At 37.6% G+C, this 20,461-nt stretch overlaps 2 protein-coding genes across 4 annotated transcripts in view; one reads left to right on the top strand and one right to left on the bottom strand.

Annotated features, from left to right (window-relative positions):
• LOC134537614 (uncharacterized) overlaps window positions 1-7,469 on the top strand; it is an 86,464-nt gene extending 78,995 nt beyond the window's left edge. The window contains exons 3-5 of the mRNA XM_063378256.1: window positions 2,681-2,801; window positions 3,936-4,148; window positions 5,401-7,469. Coding sequence (XP_063234326.1) covers window positions 2,681-2,801; window positions 3,936-4,148; window positions 5,401-5,554 — 488 coding nt within the window. The 3' untranslated portion in view covers window positions 5,555-7,469. The remainder of the gene's footprint in view (window positions 1-2,680; window positions 2,802-3,935; window positions 4,149-5,400) is intronic.
• Window positions 7,470-9,802: 2,333 nt separating this feature from the next.
• Window positions 9,803-16,372, bottom strand: LOC134537611 (bifunctional peptidase and (3S)-lysyl hydroxylase Jmjd7-like). 3 transcript variants are annotated; one of them, XM_063378251.1, is made up of 4 exons: window positions 16,210-16,372; window positions 14,500-14,653; window positions 11,086-11,420; window positions 9,803-10,369 (listed from the first exon to the last, which is right to left on the bottom strand). In XM_063378251.1, the coding sequence occupies exons 1-4, from the start codon at window positions 16,268-16,270 to the stop codon at window positions 9,855-9,857; spliced, it is 1,065 nt and encodes a 354-aa protein (XP_063234321.1). In that variant the 5' UTR covers window positions 16,271-16,372; the 3' UTR covers window positions 9,803-9,854. The 3 variants fall into 3 exon arrangements, with proteins under 3 accessions (XP_063234321.1, XP_063234323.1, XP_063234322.1); XM_063378253.1 differs by lacking the exon at window positions 14,500-14,653 and having other exon boundaries at window positions 11,086-11,364; window positions 16,210-16,364; XM_063378252.1 differs by lacking the exons at window positions 14,500-14,653; window positions 16,210-16,372 and adding an exon at window positions 16,069-16,203 and having other exon boundaries at window positions 11,086-11,364.
• Between the last annotated feature and the right edge of the window lie 4,089 nt (window positions 16,373-20,461).

Here is a 20,461-nt window from a genome sequence, read left to right as displayed (position 1 = left end):
ATTGTGGTAAGGGATGAGTCCCTACCTTTTTTTTTTTATCTGGTAAAAGTAGCTCCGGCATTATTTTTCTTTTACTTTTCGTCTTCAGAACAACATGAATCAAGAATTTTGGGAGAAGGAATTTGCCGTGGCCTACGCTCACCTCACGGTGCGCAGAGCTTCAGAGAAAAAAACCACGTGTTTATAAACTGCTGAACATCTTAAGAGTGGTGTCTGTTTACGAAAAGCATTTAAGAATACACTGACTTTGGATGAGTAGTCCTGTTTGTTTCCGTGTTCGTTTCTAAACTGTACTTTAATAAGAGTGAAAATGGCTAAAACGTGTTAAATTTTTGTTATTTTTGTATTTATTTATTTTTAGAAATGAAGCACCTGGTACAGAAACCTGAAAGCACCCAAGGGCCTGAAATTCATTACACAACTATCTTTATTTCACCGCCAAATAATGTTACTGTCAACGCTTTCATATCTGTCCTATGCACGATCAGAGGACTGCGTGCCAGTCCACGGCCCTACGCTTAGAGGCGATACCCTGCTAGAAACACCAGCGAGCATCGCACTTATCATCCCACCTCACTGACACAGATTCACCCCATGACTAGGTGGGGCCCCTAGAAGAACCGTTCATTACCAAGAAGGTAAGAACGAGATAGAAACCGTTAAACGTCATCTTGATTCAAACAGTTTAAAGATCATAACAATTTCCTATCTTGCCGTTTTCAAAATTTGACATCGTTAAAATATAGTTGTTAATTTAGCGGATCCCTTTGTAGACTGGCTGGCCTGTGAAGTAATTTAGTATTTAATTAATTATTTTTAAACTACTATAACTGTAATAATACTGTCAATAGAAACAGTGGCGTAGCCAGGATTTGTGTAAGGGGGGTGTTAAGAAGCATGGCCCCCCCCCCCCCCCCCGTATTAAAGCGGTGGGTCCGGGGGTCCTCCCCCGGGAAAATTTATATTTTAAGGTGTAAAATAGTGCTATTTTAGCAGTTTTCTGTACTTAAATTTAAATATTGTAATGGTAAAAATTTTATTAATTTTAATATGAAATTTGTTTGAGTGATGAATAAGAAATTAATTAACGAATTGGTGCTAGGGGGGGGGGGTTGAACGCCCCTGAATAGAAACTATGTTATGTGCTATGTAAATATCTTAATTTGTGAACTCTATACCTTAACAAAGGTTTTTTTTTTAATTTTAAATATTTTAAACGTTATAGAACTATTGTTGTGGCGTAACAACTGTTGAAAGCAATATGGCAGCTTTTTCTCGGTTCATATCGCTTCCCCTTGACGACCTATTTCTGGCAAAGGTTGACATACATTCCACATGTGATAGTTTACTGACAAGGCCTACGTGACAGAAAAAGGGAATTTTTTCCAATCTAATACAAATATTTCGCCTTTGCCTTGGCAGGGGACTCGAACCCGGAATCTCTCGCGCCGAAAGCCCGGCGCTGTTGAGGTCGACGTCCCCCCCTCCTTCCTCGCACGCGGGCACTCGCAGACGGTCTTTGACACAGGGGCGCAGCACCCAGGGGCATGGACCAGACCGCAGACTAACCATCCGACTAAACCCTCTCTCTCCCAGAGCGGCAACGGCTGTGACCCCCCCCCCCCCTCTTCCCGCCCCCTGTTCCCGCGGTCGATAGCTGCATATCGCGGCTTCCTGGACCCTGGTTCTTGTACCTTGCACGACCCGCCGCGGGATGTGGTTGTTACGGCGGTCGCCACCAGTCTGCAGCATGCACGTCTCAACAGCGAGGTCATCAACCCAGACTTACACGATCCCCCTAAACACAGCTCAGACCATACTAGGTAGGCCCGTGGTCTTTATTTCTTACTTAAAACAAAAATTAATTATATGTTCACGATTAATTTAAACAAAAATATAATTTCATTAATTAAAACAGTTACGTTTATTAAGAAATGAACGTCCATTAAGGTATAATTAATAAACGAAAAATTTCATAGAAACTCCACACTGGTTTTCGTTCACTTCAGATTTAAGTTTATTATGGGAACAACTACTATCTTAAACTATGCTTGTTTCTTGGTCTCGCTTTGTAACAAAAATGTTTTATAGTTACAATTTCTCAAAGTAGTATAATAAGTTAGTAATTAAGATATTGTTACGAACGCGAGAGACAAGATCGCGACGCGCGCCAGGCTCGGAGCGGGCTGGCGGCCACTGACGTCACGCGCCGTCCATTGACGTAAGGCATGCCACGCGTGCCTGGACGGATTACAAGGGTCTTTGCTACCCCCACCCCCACCCCTCCGCTCCCCGCGCATCGTCCTGCCTCGGGCTATGGTCACCTTTAGCGGCCTGGGAATTCCGGGCTTAACAGAGGCCGCCGAGTGGAGTGGCGTGAATAAGCGTCGCCATTCTCGATGTTTCGGCGTGGGATGACGCCAGCCTCCGCGGGAGTTCCGAGCGAGTTAATCAAAATGCTTTCAGTTCATGCTGGGACTGTAATAAAAATCTGCCATATAGTTCATAAAAATAAAACATTAAATAAGGACTTGTTAAGTAGAGAAAACCTTTAGCGAAAAATTATGTGTGGTTATATCATGAATTTATTCAAATTCTGTGAAAAAAAAACATGACATGTTAGAAGCAAAGTATTTTGGGACACCACCCTCTAAGCCCGGCGCACTGTCGCTTGTTGCAGAGCCCGAGATCAGGAACGGGAACATGTTCTCCGAGCTGGGCGGCACCCTGAAGAGCTGGCTGGCCGAGTGGTTCAGCAGCTCCAACAGCAGCGCGGTCCAAGTTCTCGTCGTCGACACCAGGCGAGCCACACGACGCACGCAGAGCTCCAGCAGCGGAGTGCATGCCTCAGTGCTGTTGAATCTTTGCATTTTCTCCCCCTCGCGTTCTCTCTCCATGATCGCAAACTTGACAAACGTGAAATAGGCTTTCCCGTGCTTTTGAAACACGACAAACGGATCGTTAAGTCAATAAATTAGGTATGCTTATGCTATTAATGAATAATGTGTCAAAATGCTAAACGTGCAGCCTATTGGGAATTTTGAAGGAGAATATGTATTACAATCATTGTAATGCCAGTTCTATTAGGTATTTAAAAAAAAAAACTTGCGATTAGGTACCTTTTACTATGACTACTTTAGTTTACCAAATATCATAATGTTTAATTTGGCACACTAATAAATTTAGTATGTTCCTTAATGTTTATGAAAGTAACTATATATATACACACACACACATACATATATAATGTGTAAAACCATCAAATAATAGAAGCAAAATAATTTAGGATACTATACCCTTAATGACTTTTATTCGGAGCAAGCAAGTCTTGAAACTAATAGCACCAAACTTAATTATTTTATTCCATAATGTTTTTAAAATAATAAAACTCTTACCAAATAACTATACATGATATTTGTTCTAATAGTTTAAAAATTTATAATATATTAGAAAACATCGATAACTGTTAAAAAACATCAATCGATTTTTTTACTGTTTTATATATGGGTTTATGTTGCTGCACGCGGGTCCGCCATCTTTGGGACACATTTCCTTCCGTTCTCACGTAATCGCTGCGGGAAGCTTTCTTTTCACAGACGAGAGAGCCAAACTCCCAATCGTACATCTTCGGTTTTTTTTTTGGTTCATTGTAAATAAATATGGCGGTGTTGATAAAAGGATACTAATGCTCAATTAGGTTAGGTTAGCTAAGTACATTATAAATACTTTAAAAACATTGTGGACGGTTGATTTGGTTAGGATAGCTACATTAAAGATACGGAGAGAAAAAAAAAGCATGAACCTCGGGTTTTGGCCCTCTCGTCTGTGAGAAGGCTTCCCAGCTGCTGCTGCCAAGTGCCGCACACCGAGGGCTGAGATGCTGACACACAGAGACTGGGACGACAGCGACGGGGCGGGTTGTTCAATGTGCGCAGGGACCTGGGGCCGGGGCCGGGGGCGGGGGCGGCGGGGTCGCGCCGCCTCCAGTGGGCGCGGGACGGCCGCCGCGTCAGGCACGGGCCCAAGCGCCGCCACGGCGACGCCTGCTACGGCACCAACGACGTGCTGCTGGTGGTGGGGCTCACGTGCGCCGTCAACCTGGCCTTCGCCGCCTCCGTGCTGGGGCTCGCAAGGGCCTGCCGCCGCCGGTAAACCTCACCCCCCCCCCCTCCCCCTTCACTACTCTAGGTCACTGCCGCCTCCAACGACCTCGACGAGACAAAAAGGCGGGGTTCCCGGTATCTACGCCCCCGGTTGTAAGTGATGTAGGTAATGCAAAGTTGCTAATATAAAATGGATGATGCAAAGTGAGTAAGAGTGGTGGGTAACATTTAATGGGTTTGTGGGTGATGTATTAGTGGGTAAAATATTAGTGAGTGGTGGATTATAGGAAAATGGATTTGTGGGTGATGGATTAGTGGGCAATAGGTTAGTAGGAAAAATATTAGTGGGTTGCAGATTAGAGGTTAATGGATTAGTGGATGATGGATAAATGGGTGATGTATTAGGATATGTATTGGTAGGTGATGTATTGGTAGGTGATGTATTGGTAGGTGATGTATTGGTAGGTGATGGATTGGTAGGTGGTGGATTAGTGGGTGGTGGATAGTGGGTGGTGTATTAGTGGGTGGTGGATTAGTGGGTGGTGTATTAGTGGGTGATGTATTAGTGGGTGATGTATTAGTGGGTGGTGGATTAGTGGGTGGTGTATTAGTGGGTGGTGGATTAGTGGGTGATGTATTAGTGGGTGATGTATTAGTGGGTGATGTATAAGTGGGTGATGCATTAGTGGGTGATGCATTAGTGGGTGGTGGATTAGTGGGTGATGTATTAGTGGGTGGTGGATTAAGGGTGGTGGATTAGTGGGTGATGTATTAGTGGGTGGTGGATTAGTGGGTGATGCATTAGTGGGTGATGCATTAGTGTGTGATGGATTAGTGAGTGGTGGATTAGTGGGTGATGTATTAGTGGGTGGTGTATTAGTGGGTGGTGGATTAGTGGGTGGTGGATTAGTGGGTGGTGGATTAGTTGGTGATGTATTAGTGGATTAGTGGGTGATGTATTAGTGGATTAGTGGGTGATGCATTAGTGGGTGATGTATTAGTGGATGATGTATTAGTGGATGGTGGATTAGTGGGTGATGTATTAGTGGGTGATGCATTAGTGTGTGGTGGATTAGTGGGTGGTGGATTAGTGGGTGATGTATTAGTGGGCGGTGGATTAGTGGGTGGTGTATTAGTGGGTAGTGGATTAGTGGGTGATGTATTAGTGGGTGGTGGATTAGTGGGTGGTGTATTAGTGGGTGGTGGATTAGTGGGTGATGTATTAGTGGGTAATGGGTAAATAACATGCGCCCACTCTGGCGCACTGTGACCCCAGAGGCGTGTGTGGTGGTCGCAGGGCGGGCGCCAGGACGGCCGACGGCGCCGAGGAGCCGCTGCTCGCCTCGCTGGAGCCCGCGAGCTGCGACTGCCCCGAGTGCGCCCCGCGCCGCAGGCTGGGCGGCCGGCGGCCCTCCTCCAGGTCCATGGAGCACCTGGTGTTCGTCGGGTAGCAGCGACGAGGAGCTGCGCCGTACAATGTCTTCGAGCCCGTCACCGAACAGCTTATTTGTCAATAGAACTGTCCAACTCAGGTCATGTGAACGTTTCTTTGCAAATTGCATTTTAACAGAAGCATTGTTTTGTTCAGACCATACAGCATGAAGTTTTCATTTGGGGCAATTAATATTTTAAATCTGCAGTCTATAGTTAAAAAAAAATGTGGGACCTTTGCTGTATCGAAGCTCTAACTTACGTGCTGTGAGATTTCGTATACCCACCAATGCGCCTATTGCGTCCGCGATGACTTTTTTTTTGACAGTTCTATTGTCAAATAAGCCGTTCAGTTTTGGGTCATGTGTTAATTTTTTTTTTTAACTGAGCATTTTGCGGGTGTGGACTATCTCGCCAGACTAGTGCATTTTGATACGTTTTGATACAGTTGCGAGCAGTAGCAACTTTAAAGAATCTATGGTCAAATATTATCTGTCATTGCTCATTAGGTTTTTCTGTATTTTTGAAGGTCAAGTTCTCGGAGTCTAGATAATTCAAAGAAACTCTTACTTCCGTGAACTTGAAATTAATTTAACGTTAATAGTGTGATTATAACCTTACAAAATAATGTAGATACCTTATTTATATTTATGGTTTTTAATATATCCTTGTAAAAATTTTGATCCACGTAAATTTGAATTGTAATACAATAAGTCACAAGTACTCAACTTTTTACAAGAGACAGACCCTTTTTCAATAAAATGAGCACAATCAACATTATCGCTGTGGACCTGACGAAGCAATAAGAGAACCAATTTCGGGTATGGGACGATAGTCTTAAATTATTCTTAAATATAGCAAAACGTTTTACAAACCTAAATGTAACGCAGTCGATGTAATGGTACCTATAGAAAAAACTCCTCACAATCAAACTTATTTTCATTAACAATGTTTGTTTATAAAAATGTGTGAAATTCTTAATAATTTTATTTTAAAATGTCATTTACTTTCAAGTTAGTTTTAAAAGTGAAAATGTAATGCTTGTATGATAAAAAGAAAATCGTAGCCTTCTATAGACATTACTTCTGAATCTTCAAACGTTTGCGGAACACTTGCTGAACTTCAAATACAGAAGGCAGAAACGCAAGAGTTGAATTTGGCCGATACCTGCATTGCGTTTTTGCGTTTTGTATAATTTATAAACGTGTATTTTGCGTCTTGCATTTCTTGCGTAGTTTATTGACAAGACACTATAGTTCATAAGTATGAGTCACAGTATGGTTGATGGTTTCCAGTTTTAATGAAAGTTAGGTTCCTCTTTGAAGATGATGATGTACAGTAACCATAGCTCAGGATGACTTTCATGTAAAATAAGTGTTTTTTATTTAAATAGTCATTTAAAAATCCTTTTTATTTTGTTTCCAAACTTATGGAATATACAATGAAAATACCAAATGCAATTATTGACAATACTAGGCTAATTTTAAAATGATGTTTAAGGTGGTTTTATTGTGAAATACTACTTAAAGTAAATTTACCATATGGAAAACAAATCAATATTTTCTATCTGTAAATGGTTTTTATATTATGTTGTTTTCTGCTGCATGAAGTATTATATGGTAAATTATAATTTTAAAAAATAAAGACAGTAGGTATTGCCTTTAAGTATCTCCTTGACATGTGCTGAATTTTATGAATAATATGTAAGTACCTCGGTAAGCTAACACTTCATGGAACTTGCAAATAAGTTTCTGAACACATGTGTTTCTTGTTTTCTGTTATATTAAATGTTTGTGAAAAATATGCATCTACAAATGATTGGACTTATATGGATGATTTTATCCTTTTTTTTTTATAATGTTCTGTATGTTTCTCTTAGTAGATAAATATGTATTTTCCTAGAACTTTTGTATCAATAAAACTACATTATATTTAGTTTCATTATTTCCTTAACATAATTCATTTTATACACTCTGTAACAAACCCTACATTATAACATAGTTTTGCTGCAATCATCTTAAGTAATTACATTTTTTCTTGAGATTTTTGTAACATGCCTAAGTTTAATTAAACTGTTGTATTTCACCTGTTATAACCTATTGAATATTTTACCAACCATACATGACATTTGGTAGGACTAATGATAGTACAATTAAGTTTTTTCTTCATGGATCAAACACTTGGTTGAAATGTTGCAATCCTGCTTCCCAAATCATAACACTGCCCCCCCCCCTCTTTAAATCTGTTCATCCCGAACAGGTAACACATCTCTTCTGGCATATTCTCTCTACTGGTCCAAATGCACCACTTTCATTCGTCTTCTCTTCCCCCTATGGATGCAGTAGACTACATCATTTAGCCGTTTTAACACTTCATATGGGCTTTTCCAAGCAGCTTGAAGCTTAGGGCACCTGCCCTTCCTTCGCTGTGGGTTGTACAGCCAAACCAAATCACCTTCCTGATAACCAATAGAGTTAGCCTTCAGGTCATACCACATCTTCATTATGTTTTTGCTAATCGGAGGTTCTTATGAGCTTGTGCGTGAGTGCCATACGCTCCTCCTGACGATGGACATAGTGGTGCTGGTCGGCTCTTGGCGAGGATGGCCGACAAAATTTCAAGAGAAGTCTTGAAAATCCAGCCCTGTGAATGTTACATTTAGACAATTAATACGTATTGTTACCAACGCAGACAGGACTGCGACACACGCCAGGTTCAGAGCTGGCTGGCGGCCCTGCCAGGCCACTGGCGTCATGCGCCGTGTCACGTGGCGTTCACTGACGTAAGACATGCCACGCATGCCTGGCCGGATTACAAGGGTCGTCGTTACCCACTCCCCCCCTCCAATCCCTGCGCGACGTCATGCCTTGGTGCTGTTATCTATCGCTAAGCGGCCTTGGGAATTGCGCGGAGTGGCGATAATGGACACCACCCTTCTCAATTGTTCGGGTGTCGGGTCGGTCCGGGTTGACACGACTTGTCACAGCAGCTCTTGACGGTTCGAGAAGGGCATCCAGGTACTTGGCCTCCGCGTAGTTTGGTGAAAGAGTCCCGCAACGGTGAGTGCCGTGAGTGCTGCGGGTGCGACAAGAGTTTTTGGCGACAGAGTTCCGTGGGGTGTGCTGCGTGAATTCCGCAAGAAGTGCGGCAAGAATTCTGTGACGGGTGCGGCGTGAGTCCCACAATAGTTCTGAGTAGATTCGGAGCGAGTCCCGCAATAGTTCCGGAGTTCCGAGAGTTCTGCGAGCGAGGAGAAGTGCGACATTGGAAGAGGGTGAGAGACCCCCTCGAGAGTTGCGCGATGCAGAGTTCGACTGGATCGCGAGAGTGTGGCGACTGAGTGGCGAGAGATTGTGTGTGTGTGGACAAGCGTGAGGTAAGGGGGCGAACCACTGTTGAGCCTAGCTCCAGTGAGGAGTGCGGATTGTGGAACTCGACAGACATTAAGTGACTTGTGAATGAACATTTGTAAGTGCGAGTAATTGGTAATTAGGCCTTTTTAAGCAAGATTATTTATTAGTGATGTAAATATTAGTAATCAATAAAACTCATTTGGGCTATCCCTTAACGAACCCAGTTCTCCCCACATTACATAAGTCGTAACAATATATATTGTCTTGCATAATAATATGCTTAGTTTATATCTGTTACAAATATACATAAGTATAAAATGTATATAGCTATGCTAGGCATATTATATAAAATATGCAGGCATATATCTAAATGCATTTACTGAGCTGGATTTTCCAGACTTGTCTTGGTTTTCTCCGTATGCTCCTGATTATTTTTACTAGATATTTTGTTAGTTTTCCCCATGTGCTCCTGATTATTCCTCTCAATACTTTGATTGTTTTCTCCGTATGCTCCTGGTTATTACTGGCAATATTTTGTTGTATCCGTATAGGCTATGTACAGAGCTTTAACTATTTGCACACTATAGCTACAATATATTCTACTTAATGATATTTTCTTAATAAAATTTTAATGTAGGCTAAAGTTCATCCCAAGAATGAGTGCATTTTTCTTATTAGTAACTTTATCAACATTTTAAGTTTGACAGCTAAATATTCTCCCTTTTGAGAAAAATATTGGTAAAATTGTGGGCTAGCTTAGTTTTTTGGAAAAAGAAATTTATTTTAATTAATGTAAGAATTGTGTGGAATGACGCTGTAATGCCTCATATGAATCAGTCTATACAGAAAAGGCACTTGTTCATGTGACAGATTATGTTAGAACTTAAGCATTAAATCATATAATCACAAAACAAATTTTACGACAAAAGTTTTATTTGATCCTATACAATTTTTTTCCCTTACACTATTAACTTGATAAGCACTTGCTCGATAATGCTTCTAGCATCTGGTGGTAAGCATATTTCACATCGAACTGCATGTTGTACCAGAAGTTCACTGCGATGCATCCGTGAGACTGCTGGACGTGGTGGTACCAAAGCGATGGCAAATACAGGGCGTCTCCCGCCTCCACGGATACTTTCACAGGACTGGCGTTCTTGTACAGAGGGTAACTCTCCAGGTCGGGCTGCAGAGGGTCAATGCAGATCCACGGAACAAACGAGCCGAGACTACCCGGCTCTTCAGAGCTGCACGACAGACCACTTGAATGTTCCGCTATGTCTTCAATGCTTCCTTCTGTACGAACTTCTGCATTCTCTTCAGAAGTAGGAACTATGTCGAAATGTCCTCTAGCTTTTTCCTTGTACACTGCAGTAGGAAAGCGCTTGTATGGAATCCAAGGACGATCCGTTGGAGGTAGCAAGATGAAGTGTTTGCATCCCGAAACAACACAATATATATTCTCGTACGGATCTTTGTGCACTGGAAAAAAAAAAAAGAGAGATAAGGAAAATTGTTAAGCCTAACACTAATGGCAAAGCACATATAACTGATGAAGTAAATACCTAATCACCACTATAGTGTATAACTTTTAGTGGTTGGCCAAAAGACCACACACTTAAATACTTGCTACAGAAAAGGGTATCCAAAGACTTAACCAATAATGTGCATATTTGTATTCGTAAATATGAATACAAATGTATTCGTAAAAATGATTTTCTATAATTATGAATAGGTATATTCTTTTTTTGTGTGAATATTTGTGTTCGCATATTGTAGAATAAGAATACATGAATAAAATATTCACATTCACTAATATGTACAAATATTCAAATTTGCATATTCATATTCATGTATCAGTGAATACGTGAATTTACCACGTTCATTACATTTACAATGTTTTCTCTAGCTCTAGACCACAATTCTGGGTATTTCTCAACATCCTAGAGAAAAGCTTTTAGTTCACACTCCACCGGTCCACCCTCTCCCTGAAATATACCAACGCAGACATTTTCTCAGCCATTCATTTCGTCAAATGTTCCATTTAAAACTTGTCTCCTCTCACCGTTTCCCACAAATACAATTTTGTGAGACTTTACCCTTTCTTCACTCCTCATAACTTACATGCAATAATGAGGTTTTACACCACCTTTAATGGTATGTTAAATAAATAACCAAGTACACAAAAAAGAACTTACTCGATGTTATCGCTCGCCCGTCACCAATCCACAAGTTAACGGCATCTGGCATGCAACCAAACGCGTCGGAGGCCCACGGCACATGCGTCTCGCAGTCCCCCAGAAGCTCGGGGAAGTCGTCCGAGAGGTTGGAGTTCTGCTTCTGGACGTAGAACACTCCTGGGTATTCCTCGTGGTCGTCCAGAGCACGAAAGAATTTGTCGATCGTTACTGTCCGCTCTTCGGGCATGACGAAGAACTCCTTCTCGCAGTTACCATCACGTTTCACAGCCACAGCGTCTGCATAACCATTCGGAGTAACAGCCACCGTTACGGGCTTTTGGCCCAATACTTGCCTAGAATGTATGTTGGTGTCAGCGTTAATCCTTTACACACCCTTTGCCTGCTCTGGATGTCATATAACTAGCAAATCAATAATCGGTAATTGGGAACAAAATTTGATGGTTTTATTTTTAGACAAATTTTGTTTTTTCAAATACATTTTTTTATGTTATCTGTTTTATTTTTATACTTTCTGTCCATCTAAAAAGATTGCCTGTTATTTTAACTTTGAAATTTGCTTCATCTAATATATAAAATTCTCGTGTCACAGTTTTCGTTGCCATACTCCTCCGAAACGGCTTGACCGATTTTGATGAAATTTTTTGTGCTTATCCGGTATCTATGAGAATCGGCCAACATCTATTTTTCATCCCCCTAAATGTTAGGGGTAGTCCACCCCTAAATTTTTTTTTTTAATTTTTGGAGAAAAGTTTTTATTTTATTTTTTTTATAATGTGGCATTAAAAAATACACACAACCCTAAATTTTCACCCTTCTACCCCCAACCCCTAATTTTTAATAGAATTTTATATTTTTCAACCCCGGTTGATAGCTGATCAATTAACACTTGATCAACCTTCCCCGCCTACAGCGAGCTCATTACCTGGATTAACACATAGACCACATATTAATATGAAATTCCATCCCTAAGGGAGTGAAAAAGTGATAATTTCATTTTATAACAGAAAAAATCATAGGTCATAGACATACAAATAGTGAGGGAGTGTCATTTCTTTATGTCTGCCACACGATCATACATAGTAAGGTCTGGCAAATTCATATTTTTCTCCTTGGTGAGACCAGCCCGCTTAGTGGAGCTCGCAGCGGCTAGCAAAATAAAGGCGCTCATAACCGTTTTGTTCTTAACTTCGTCAATAGATAGAGTTAGTTGCCTTGAATTTTAAACACACCATCGTTTGATGCGTTTGTCATGTCTTTAATTTTTGTTTGTTTGTGCCGTATGCGTTACTATACCATTCATCCAATTGCGATGCAATTTTGGTGAGTTGTAATGCGCATGCCCGTGAAGGTTTCTGAGACGGTATAACTATTTTGCAATAGTTGGAGCACAAATTGTTTCAAAAATGTGTTTATTTCATATTATATAGCGGTAATTCGTCTGTTTTTGTTGTATAAGTGCACACTAATGACATAATTTATTTAAATATAAAAGAGAGTCAGAGATAGAGTGATATATATAGAGTGAGATAGAGAGAGACAGAGAGATAAGTTGAGATAGAGCGAGGTATAGAGAATGAAATGGGTTAGATAAAGAGATATATAGATGTATATAGCTATATAGAGATTTATATATAGAAGAGATAGAGATAGTGTGAGGTATATATGTAAATATGTAGATATAATGAGATAAATAGCGATAGAGAGATGCATAGATATATAAAGATGTAGATAGAGATAAATATATGTTTAGAGAGATGGATAGATGATTTGTATATGTGTAACTACTTCAAACATATTACAAAACATAGCTGAATGAGGCATTGCAATGCATGTCGAGCATTAGCTAGATAATTGAATTTTTTCTATATTTGTAATCTCTTATTTTTAAGCTTTTTTCTATATTACTTTATAGAGTCTAGATTACATACAGACCAGGTAAATAACTATAAACTGGCAGAGCAACGTCTGTCGGGATCTGAAAGTGATATAAATTATTTTGCACACTTGACATTCAAATTAAGAAGACAATTACTAACTACATCTGATTTCGAAAAAGGTACCCTTCATCATGTATTCAGCCCGGGCAACGCCGGGTACTGCAGCTATAAATTCCCTAGAAATAATTTATATGGCAAAACAACGTTTGCCGGGTCAGCTAGTTTTCACAATATAATTTACAAGTACATATATCACATCATGGTGCTAAGTGTTGTATAACTTTCATTTTGATGTTATATGATGAATTGACATGCCTTTCAATGTATTTTGGTTTTATCACAATTCACCATAACATCTTGTGGTATCTAATATTAGTTATATTTTAAGTACAAGTCTTTTTATATTTTATTTCTTCTGTTTCAATAATACTTGTTTCTAATGGTTAAAAAACCTGATGCATAATACACATTGCTTCAAAGTTTTTTTGTCTTTTATCATTTATATTTTTAACATACACAATTAAGTACCAACCAACATATATAATCCAAAATAGGCTGGCAATATACAAATATAAAACACAAATATAGAAGGAAAATAATGAATAAAATCAAATGTGAAGGGCAGAAGCTGATATCCAGGCTACCGTCCGACAATATATTGAAAAATGAATATAGTTAAAACAAAAATTAATAATAGAGAAAAAACGAACTACTAAAATGAATATGATATACAAAGTAATATCATCTGCAGATACGATATCACTTTAAATATTAACTGCCGGTGGCACTGCTAACCCCTTCCAAGTGTGTGAACATATGGTGTACAAGCTGCAACCTTTTAACGAGAAAAGTACGTGTTTGTCTCAATAAACAACTAAAAATATTGTAGGTAATTACCGCCCCCAATTTAACATCATACTATTAGCAACAACTTATCACCTGTCAAAATTCTGTGGAATAACAACATGAATGTGAAGTAAATAAACAAAAGCAATTTACTACACACTCATATCAGCATTCGTGATCAGAGTTCGTAAAATGTACCAGCAAGTGAGGTGGTGTAATGATTAAACTCCGAACTCGCACACAGAACAAGATGCCGAAGAAACAATGTAACTTTAAATAAAAAAAATAAAAAAATAAAAACCCTCTCTAGGCAAATGCTGAATGTGAACCAATTAAGATTAATACTGACTCCGAGGTCTTTAGCGACTACGGAAGGTGATGAAATGTTAAAAGAGCTTTGGTGAATAATTAATTGGGGGAAACAGCAATAGCCCCAGAAAAAAGTAACTTATGCGTGGAAACATGTCAAGTTTTTCACTTGAGAAAAATCTGAGTTAGACCCTGTCAGGAATCGAACCCGATCCAGGAAAGATCATACCACTGAATCACAGTTGCCCGCTAAATATCATTGAACCATGACCCTGGGTCTGGAATGAGCTCATCTATGGGGCAAATCAAGGGGACCTACTGCAAGTACGCAGGGCACCACTTATTGACAGCGGGCCAATGCTTTATGCCTCCCTTGACGAGCACAGGCTGGTTAGGCCCCACCCAGTCCCGGCAGAACTGCAGCGGTGCTACGGGCGGCTCTATCTCGGGTACCGAGTCCCTCAAGTAGAGCTCTGAAACAACACACAGCCTCACAGCAAGCATGGGGTAAGTGCAGTAACAGACACACTGCAGTTGGCAGAAAAATACTTTTCTTTTAAATTTATTTTATGAAAGCTATTTTATCAAAATTTTTTAGTTCCTAAACAATTCACAGTTGGAGCCCCGGTGAGAGCAAAAGCAGAAATAAAATCTTTAGTTAAGGATTTTAGGATTTAATTGGCCATTCCAAAATTCAATGAAACTTTCAGGTATTGTTTTCCATACATATATATAAAAGATACATTTTTTAAATAATAATTTAATTATTTTATTAAGTTTTTTATATGATTAATTTTTACAAAGTTTGATAAATTGTTTTTTGGCTTACTAAAAAAACTTGCATTTCTCACATTATATAAGGACTAGATTATTTTTTTGACCCTCATTTTAAAGTGAATTTCATGAGTTAAAATAATTTTTTTTGGTTGGTAAATTAATTTATTTTTAATGTTTTCACATAAACCTGTATGGTTCCCAATAGCTACAGGGCAATAAATACTCTGTCTACAAATGAATGTGCAGATCTCTTTCTATTATATTGACTGCTTTAGTAATTTTATTTACTTAATGCTTTACAAATTTCAGAATTTTTTTTTTGGAAATTATTGTTGTTTCCAATTTTTTTTTATTTTGACTATGTTATCAGTATTTTTCTGTGATCCACACTTTCTACAGTAGTTTTCAAAATAGATAGTATGGCATCTGTGATGCACCATGTCAAGCTTTCGCTAATCAGCGTGAAGCATTCTGCTGTTGTCGTCCAATGCCATCGAGTACCTTGGATGAAATTCTCTGGCTCTGCTGCTTCAGATGCCGTCAAACAAGAAGAGGAGGTTTTGTTTGCATTTTGCAAATGAGCAGGAAACAAAAAGGATACCTTAAGTGTTGTTAGGAGGCAGACATATGATTGTGAGTTAATGGAAGAAATTTAGTTAGGTTATCCCTCTGTCATGTATCCGTTATCTAAAACCTACAGTCAATATTGTAAAGCCATTAAGGAAAATAACAAAGAAAACAACTGTAGGATAAGAACACAAAGATGCAAACTTGTAGATAAAAACAGATGGCAGCAGAATCAGTGATGGCATCTGTCAGTGCCAGTTCATCGCTCAGTTGTAAAAATGCATTTGAATCTTTAAGTCATCTGCTAATGTCAGATGTACCACACTTTTTTGTGAACAGTGCTTAAGGAAACAATGCGTAAATATGAATGATCCTACATACTCTGGTGAACTTTAGAGCAAATTTACATAAAGTAAAAATCAAACTAAAACATTTTATAGTGTACAACACATTTGACAATGCAAAAACTACTGTTCATGACCAAACTTTCTGATTATATTATTTTGAAAACCTTTTCTCAAAAATGACATAAAAATAGACATACACACAGATTTATAACAGAACGCAATGCTGTTTTTATTCGTTTCAATTGCAAAGGTACATTTAAAGAAAAGTAACACCATGAGAACAGTTGCTTAGGTTAGGTTACCAACATTCAAAATACTAAGATTTGGTGTAAACAAACCTCGAGCCTCCGTCGAAAGCACTTTCAGACTATCTAAAATGTTATTAGTTGATTTAAACATGATCAGAATTATTAAATATTGCGGTAGGACTACTAAAATACTTTATATTTGATTATACTGCAACTGGTAAATGTAAATAAAACAAAAATAGGGTAACCTGGCATTAGTAATATTGTTTGGCCATAAAATATTTTTTAACATAATCAAATAATCTCATAACTTTAAAATAGAAGAATAATTACATCTTATGCCTTTCTGAATTTTAGCAATTACTAACGTGTTCCAGCACCAACACCATAATTATTTACTTCGTTTATATATTATGACGTTCAATTGGCAAATTAACGGGGGTATAGTAGTATATGTATTGGTTTTAACAGTTTTACTGGAATAACTTAGAACCTTTTTTTAGGGCACAGGTCACACATTAAAAGATTTACAAAGACAATACCACATTGTCTGTTTACAGTATTTTTACGGTTGTAGTAGACTTGCTACTGCTCTTGGCAGTTAGAAAAGCCCGGGTTCCAGTACCATTCACTGCTTTTGGAGCAAACCCTGTGATACCCATGGAGGTAATAGTCTATGGAGTGGAAGCAGGCGTACTTTTCAAGGGTAAGGTTAATTCTACTACAGGTTGGGAAGATCAATGTTATAAGTTTGGCACACTATTTGGTTTCTCCGCCAGGTAGCAGTAGTGTTCCATGAGGTGGTCACTTTCATCTATTTCAATGTATTTAAATGGGCCGCTTGCATTTTTCAAAGTGAAATAACAATATGTGTAAAACTTGTCAGTTCGTTTTGAATTTAAAATTAGGATAGCTTAACTTTCATCTCTAAGTAGTTTTTAATTTAGTTTTTCAATATGCCTAAGTGTTGTTTTGTGCCCGGTTGCAAAACTGGATGTTGTAGAAAGTACGACGCAAGCATTAAAAAGTATTTAAGGCTCCTGCAGACGAAAAAATAAGAGAATTATGGAACAGAAAGATCCCAGTGAGTGATAAGGACTTGAGGAAAGCTGATTATGTTTGTGAAATTAATTTCGAGGTTCGTGAAAATAAATAGTATATCCTAACCAATTCCATCCCGACTTCCAGCTTGATAGTCACGTTAGGCTCTGTAGTAGATGCCGACCTCCGTAGCGTAGTCGGATGCACACTGGCTTACGGTGCGAGGGGTCCTGGGTTCGAGTCCCGGGTAAGGCATGGGTGTACCATATATATTCTGATATTTGATAACGATTTGAAATTGAGATATCCACTGAATATAATGACCCTTTGGCCGTTGGCGAAAAGCTGTAGGCCACATAATTTAAAAAAAAAAAAAAAAAAAAAATCTGTAGTAGAGTAGGATGAGTTCGTTGGTATCAAACCAGATATAAAAATGGTATTACAACATGCATTTGATATTTTTGTTTATGTTAAGGTTCGTGTTCGTTTCTGTATCATTATTAAAAAAAACTTCAGGTTATATCTTTTGTATGCCAATAACCCCAAAATTTAAAAAAAAAAAATTGGCATTCATATTTTCAGTACGTTTTGGGCTGTTGATAATTGTAATAGGTACTTTAAATATCAACATTTATTCACCTATTAATTAATTAAAAAAATTTCAAATAGCCTTCTAGTTTGCTATAATACTACTTACCATAAGTAATATTTCTTTCGTTTCAATTTTCATTCAGGTTATCATTTTGCTCAAGGATTCCAATCTGTTGACTATATTTAACACATTTTTTTAGATAACCAATTAGATCAAAATATTCCAATTGAAAAAGTTTTCACCAGAACTGCATGTGTTAATTTAAATGCAATTGCACTTACTAGAGAAAGTTAACAGCACTTTGAAACTTTGTTGGCATTAATAACAATTCAGTCTAATGAACAAAAAGCACAGTTGATTTACAGAAAACACACACACACACACATATATATATATATGAATGAAGTGATTTGAATAGTTCCAAACTTACAATACAAAATGAGATAACGGTTTAATTTTTGTTAGGGTGACTGTAATGTTACTCAACATTTTTAGTTTTACTTATATTTTAACACAAATGAGGGCTTATTATTGTGGATTGTGTTGAAAACGAGAAAATCCATTAAACACCACTTAGCTCGAACAATAATGTGCTCAAATTCAAAGATGCACAGTTTTTAAAGAGCACAAAGTGTTACAGGACATGAAGTGGCATGTGGCATACATGTTGAACACAGCTGTTATTACAGCTGCAATGTCAAGTAATTAGCAACTATGTATACACATTTCAGGAACAAATGATATTAAGAAATTATGTTCATGAAGTTAAAGGTGATACCATCAAGATACCAAGAGGTAAAATAACTTTAACATAATCTGCAGTGCCAACTATTTTTCCAAACTTGCCTCCATACTTGACACAGCGCAAGACATACAGAAGAAAACTAGAGATGAGTGCAAGTTCATTTTTGAATCAAACACAATACTTGCTGCAGTTATGACCATTTAAATTTAAAATTTCAAAGTAACCAAAATCTCATTTAAAACCATTTACAGTTGATGGCATTTTTACTTTTAATGAAATTATTTTACCACACAGTACTCAGTGGTTTTCAAGATACCTAATTACTTGATTTTACGCTATAGCATAGCTGTGAATTTTGTGTGTGTGTGTGTGTTATGATAGTTTTATTGCATTAAGTCCTACAAAATATTTTTTTCTCTTCATGGCAGGGGAAATTAACTTACCTTTTTTTATTTCTCCACAATTTTTTGGCTCTTCAGGAACATTGGATCTGCTGTAAAACAATTATGGCAGCAAAGTGCTCTTTCATATCTTTTAAGTAAAACATAAAATTGAAATACATTTAAGTTTTATTATTAAAGGTATAGAATTGAGAATCGTAACATGAAATTCAGTTGTTCACTTAAAGACTTGACTATAATTGTCTGTTTAAAATTACCTTATTGCAGTATAATTTGCAATGTTTATTAAAACTTGGGCACCAGCACAATTCAGAAGGAAAAAAAAAAAGGATGAAATTCTTTAAAGATTTTGAGTGCATTACAATAGGAATAATAATAATTTTCAAAGTATTTGCTTTTCTATAAAACAAAACCTATTTGAGTTAATTTAATCACTGTTAAGTAAAACTTTAAGGGAATTTTAATTTCAATCTGAAAAATTAATGTACACTGGGCTTAGAAAATCCTATTTTATCACACAATTGTTTACACATACATACACACATCTTTAAAGAATACGCAAATGTAAATTAAGTCAAAACAATCTTCATTGGAATCTGTAATAGATCCAGTAGTTCGTAAAAGAAGGGATCATATTAAAAACTGTAGGTAAGTGTGATTAAAAAAAAATCATCTTGTGTTTTTATTAACTACTCAATTACCACCTCTGATTTGTTACTAATTGGAATACATTAGTTTTTGGCAATAATTTAAGTTATATCAGAAGCATAAAACAATGTATGAAACTAGGTACACAGTGTACTATTATATTATTTTTTATTTATTTATTTGTATTCCATTGAGCCTTCTTTTTGGTAGAAACCATAAGGCTATGGAGCATGTCATTTACATATTTACAGTTTACATATACATACAGTTTTACATGTACACAGTTTTAAATACACATACATACTTAGTTTTACATACATATAACTTTGAAGTAAAACAAATAGTTATAAAAATTTTTCAGAATATTTATTGTTAGAAATATATAGCAAAATAATAATCATGTTTGAACATTCTTGTTTACAGAACATTGATAACAAAAATTCTGTCAATATTGCTCGCTTAGAGCCACAAAGTGCCAGCTCCCCAAGCACCACAAAAAACGAAAATGTGTGGCAGTGGCTAATATCAAGGTCTCTTGATAATGGTTGGGGCAGAAAAACAGAAAACGATGCTTCACTGACATATTTCTACTACCGAAAATCTGAGCAGAACAATGCAGATTTGTTAATTAAAGTTGTTTGGGAATGTGACAGTGCTCAGCCAAGTTTGTACATTTGCAATTGTAAAATAAATATGAGGAGGTTAAATTTTAACTATGTCCATACTACAGACAGCATTTTGTTACTTCTCAGAAAGTTGGAAATAATAGAGTTTTACAAAGGGGTACATATCAAAGAAATAACCAGCATGAACTCACCTCAAGTGTCATTAAAAATATTAAGTAATGCAACAATATGCAATGGAATTTTGTTTAGTCCAAAATGTTGCTTTGTTTCAAATGAAGTTTTCCTACAC

The sequence above is a fragment of the Bacillus rossius genome, chromosome 12 (genome assembly GCF_032445375.1).
Source record: "Bacillus rossius redtenbacheri isolate Brsri chromosome 12, Brsri_v3, whole genome shotgun sequence".
NCBI lineage: Eukaryota > Metazoa > Arthropoda > Insecta > Phasmatodea > Bacillidae > Bacillus > Bacillus rossius.
This window is presented reverse-complemented; position numbering and strand designations above follow the sequence as displayed.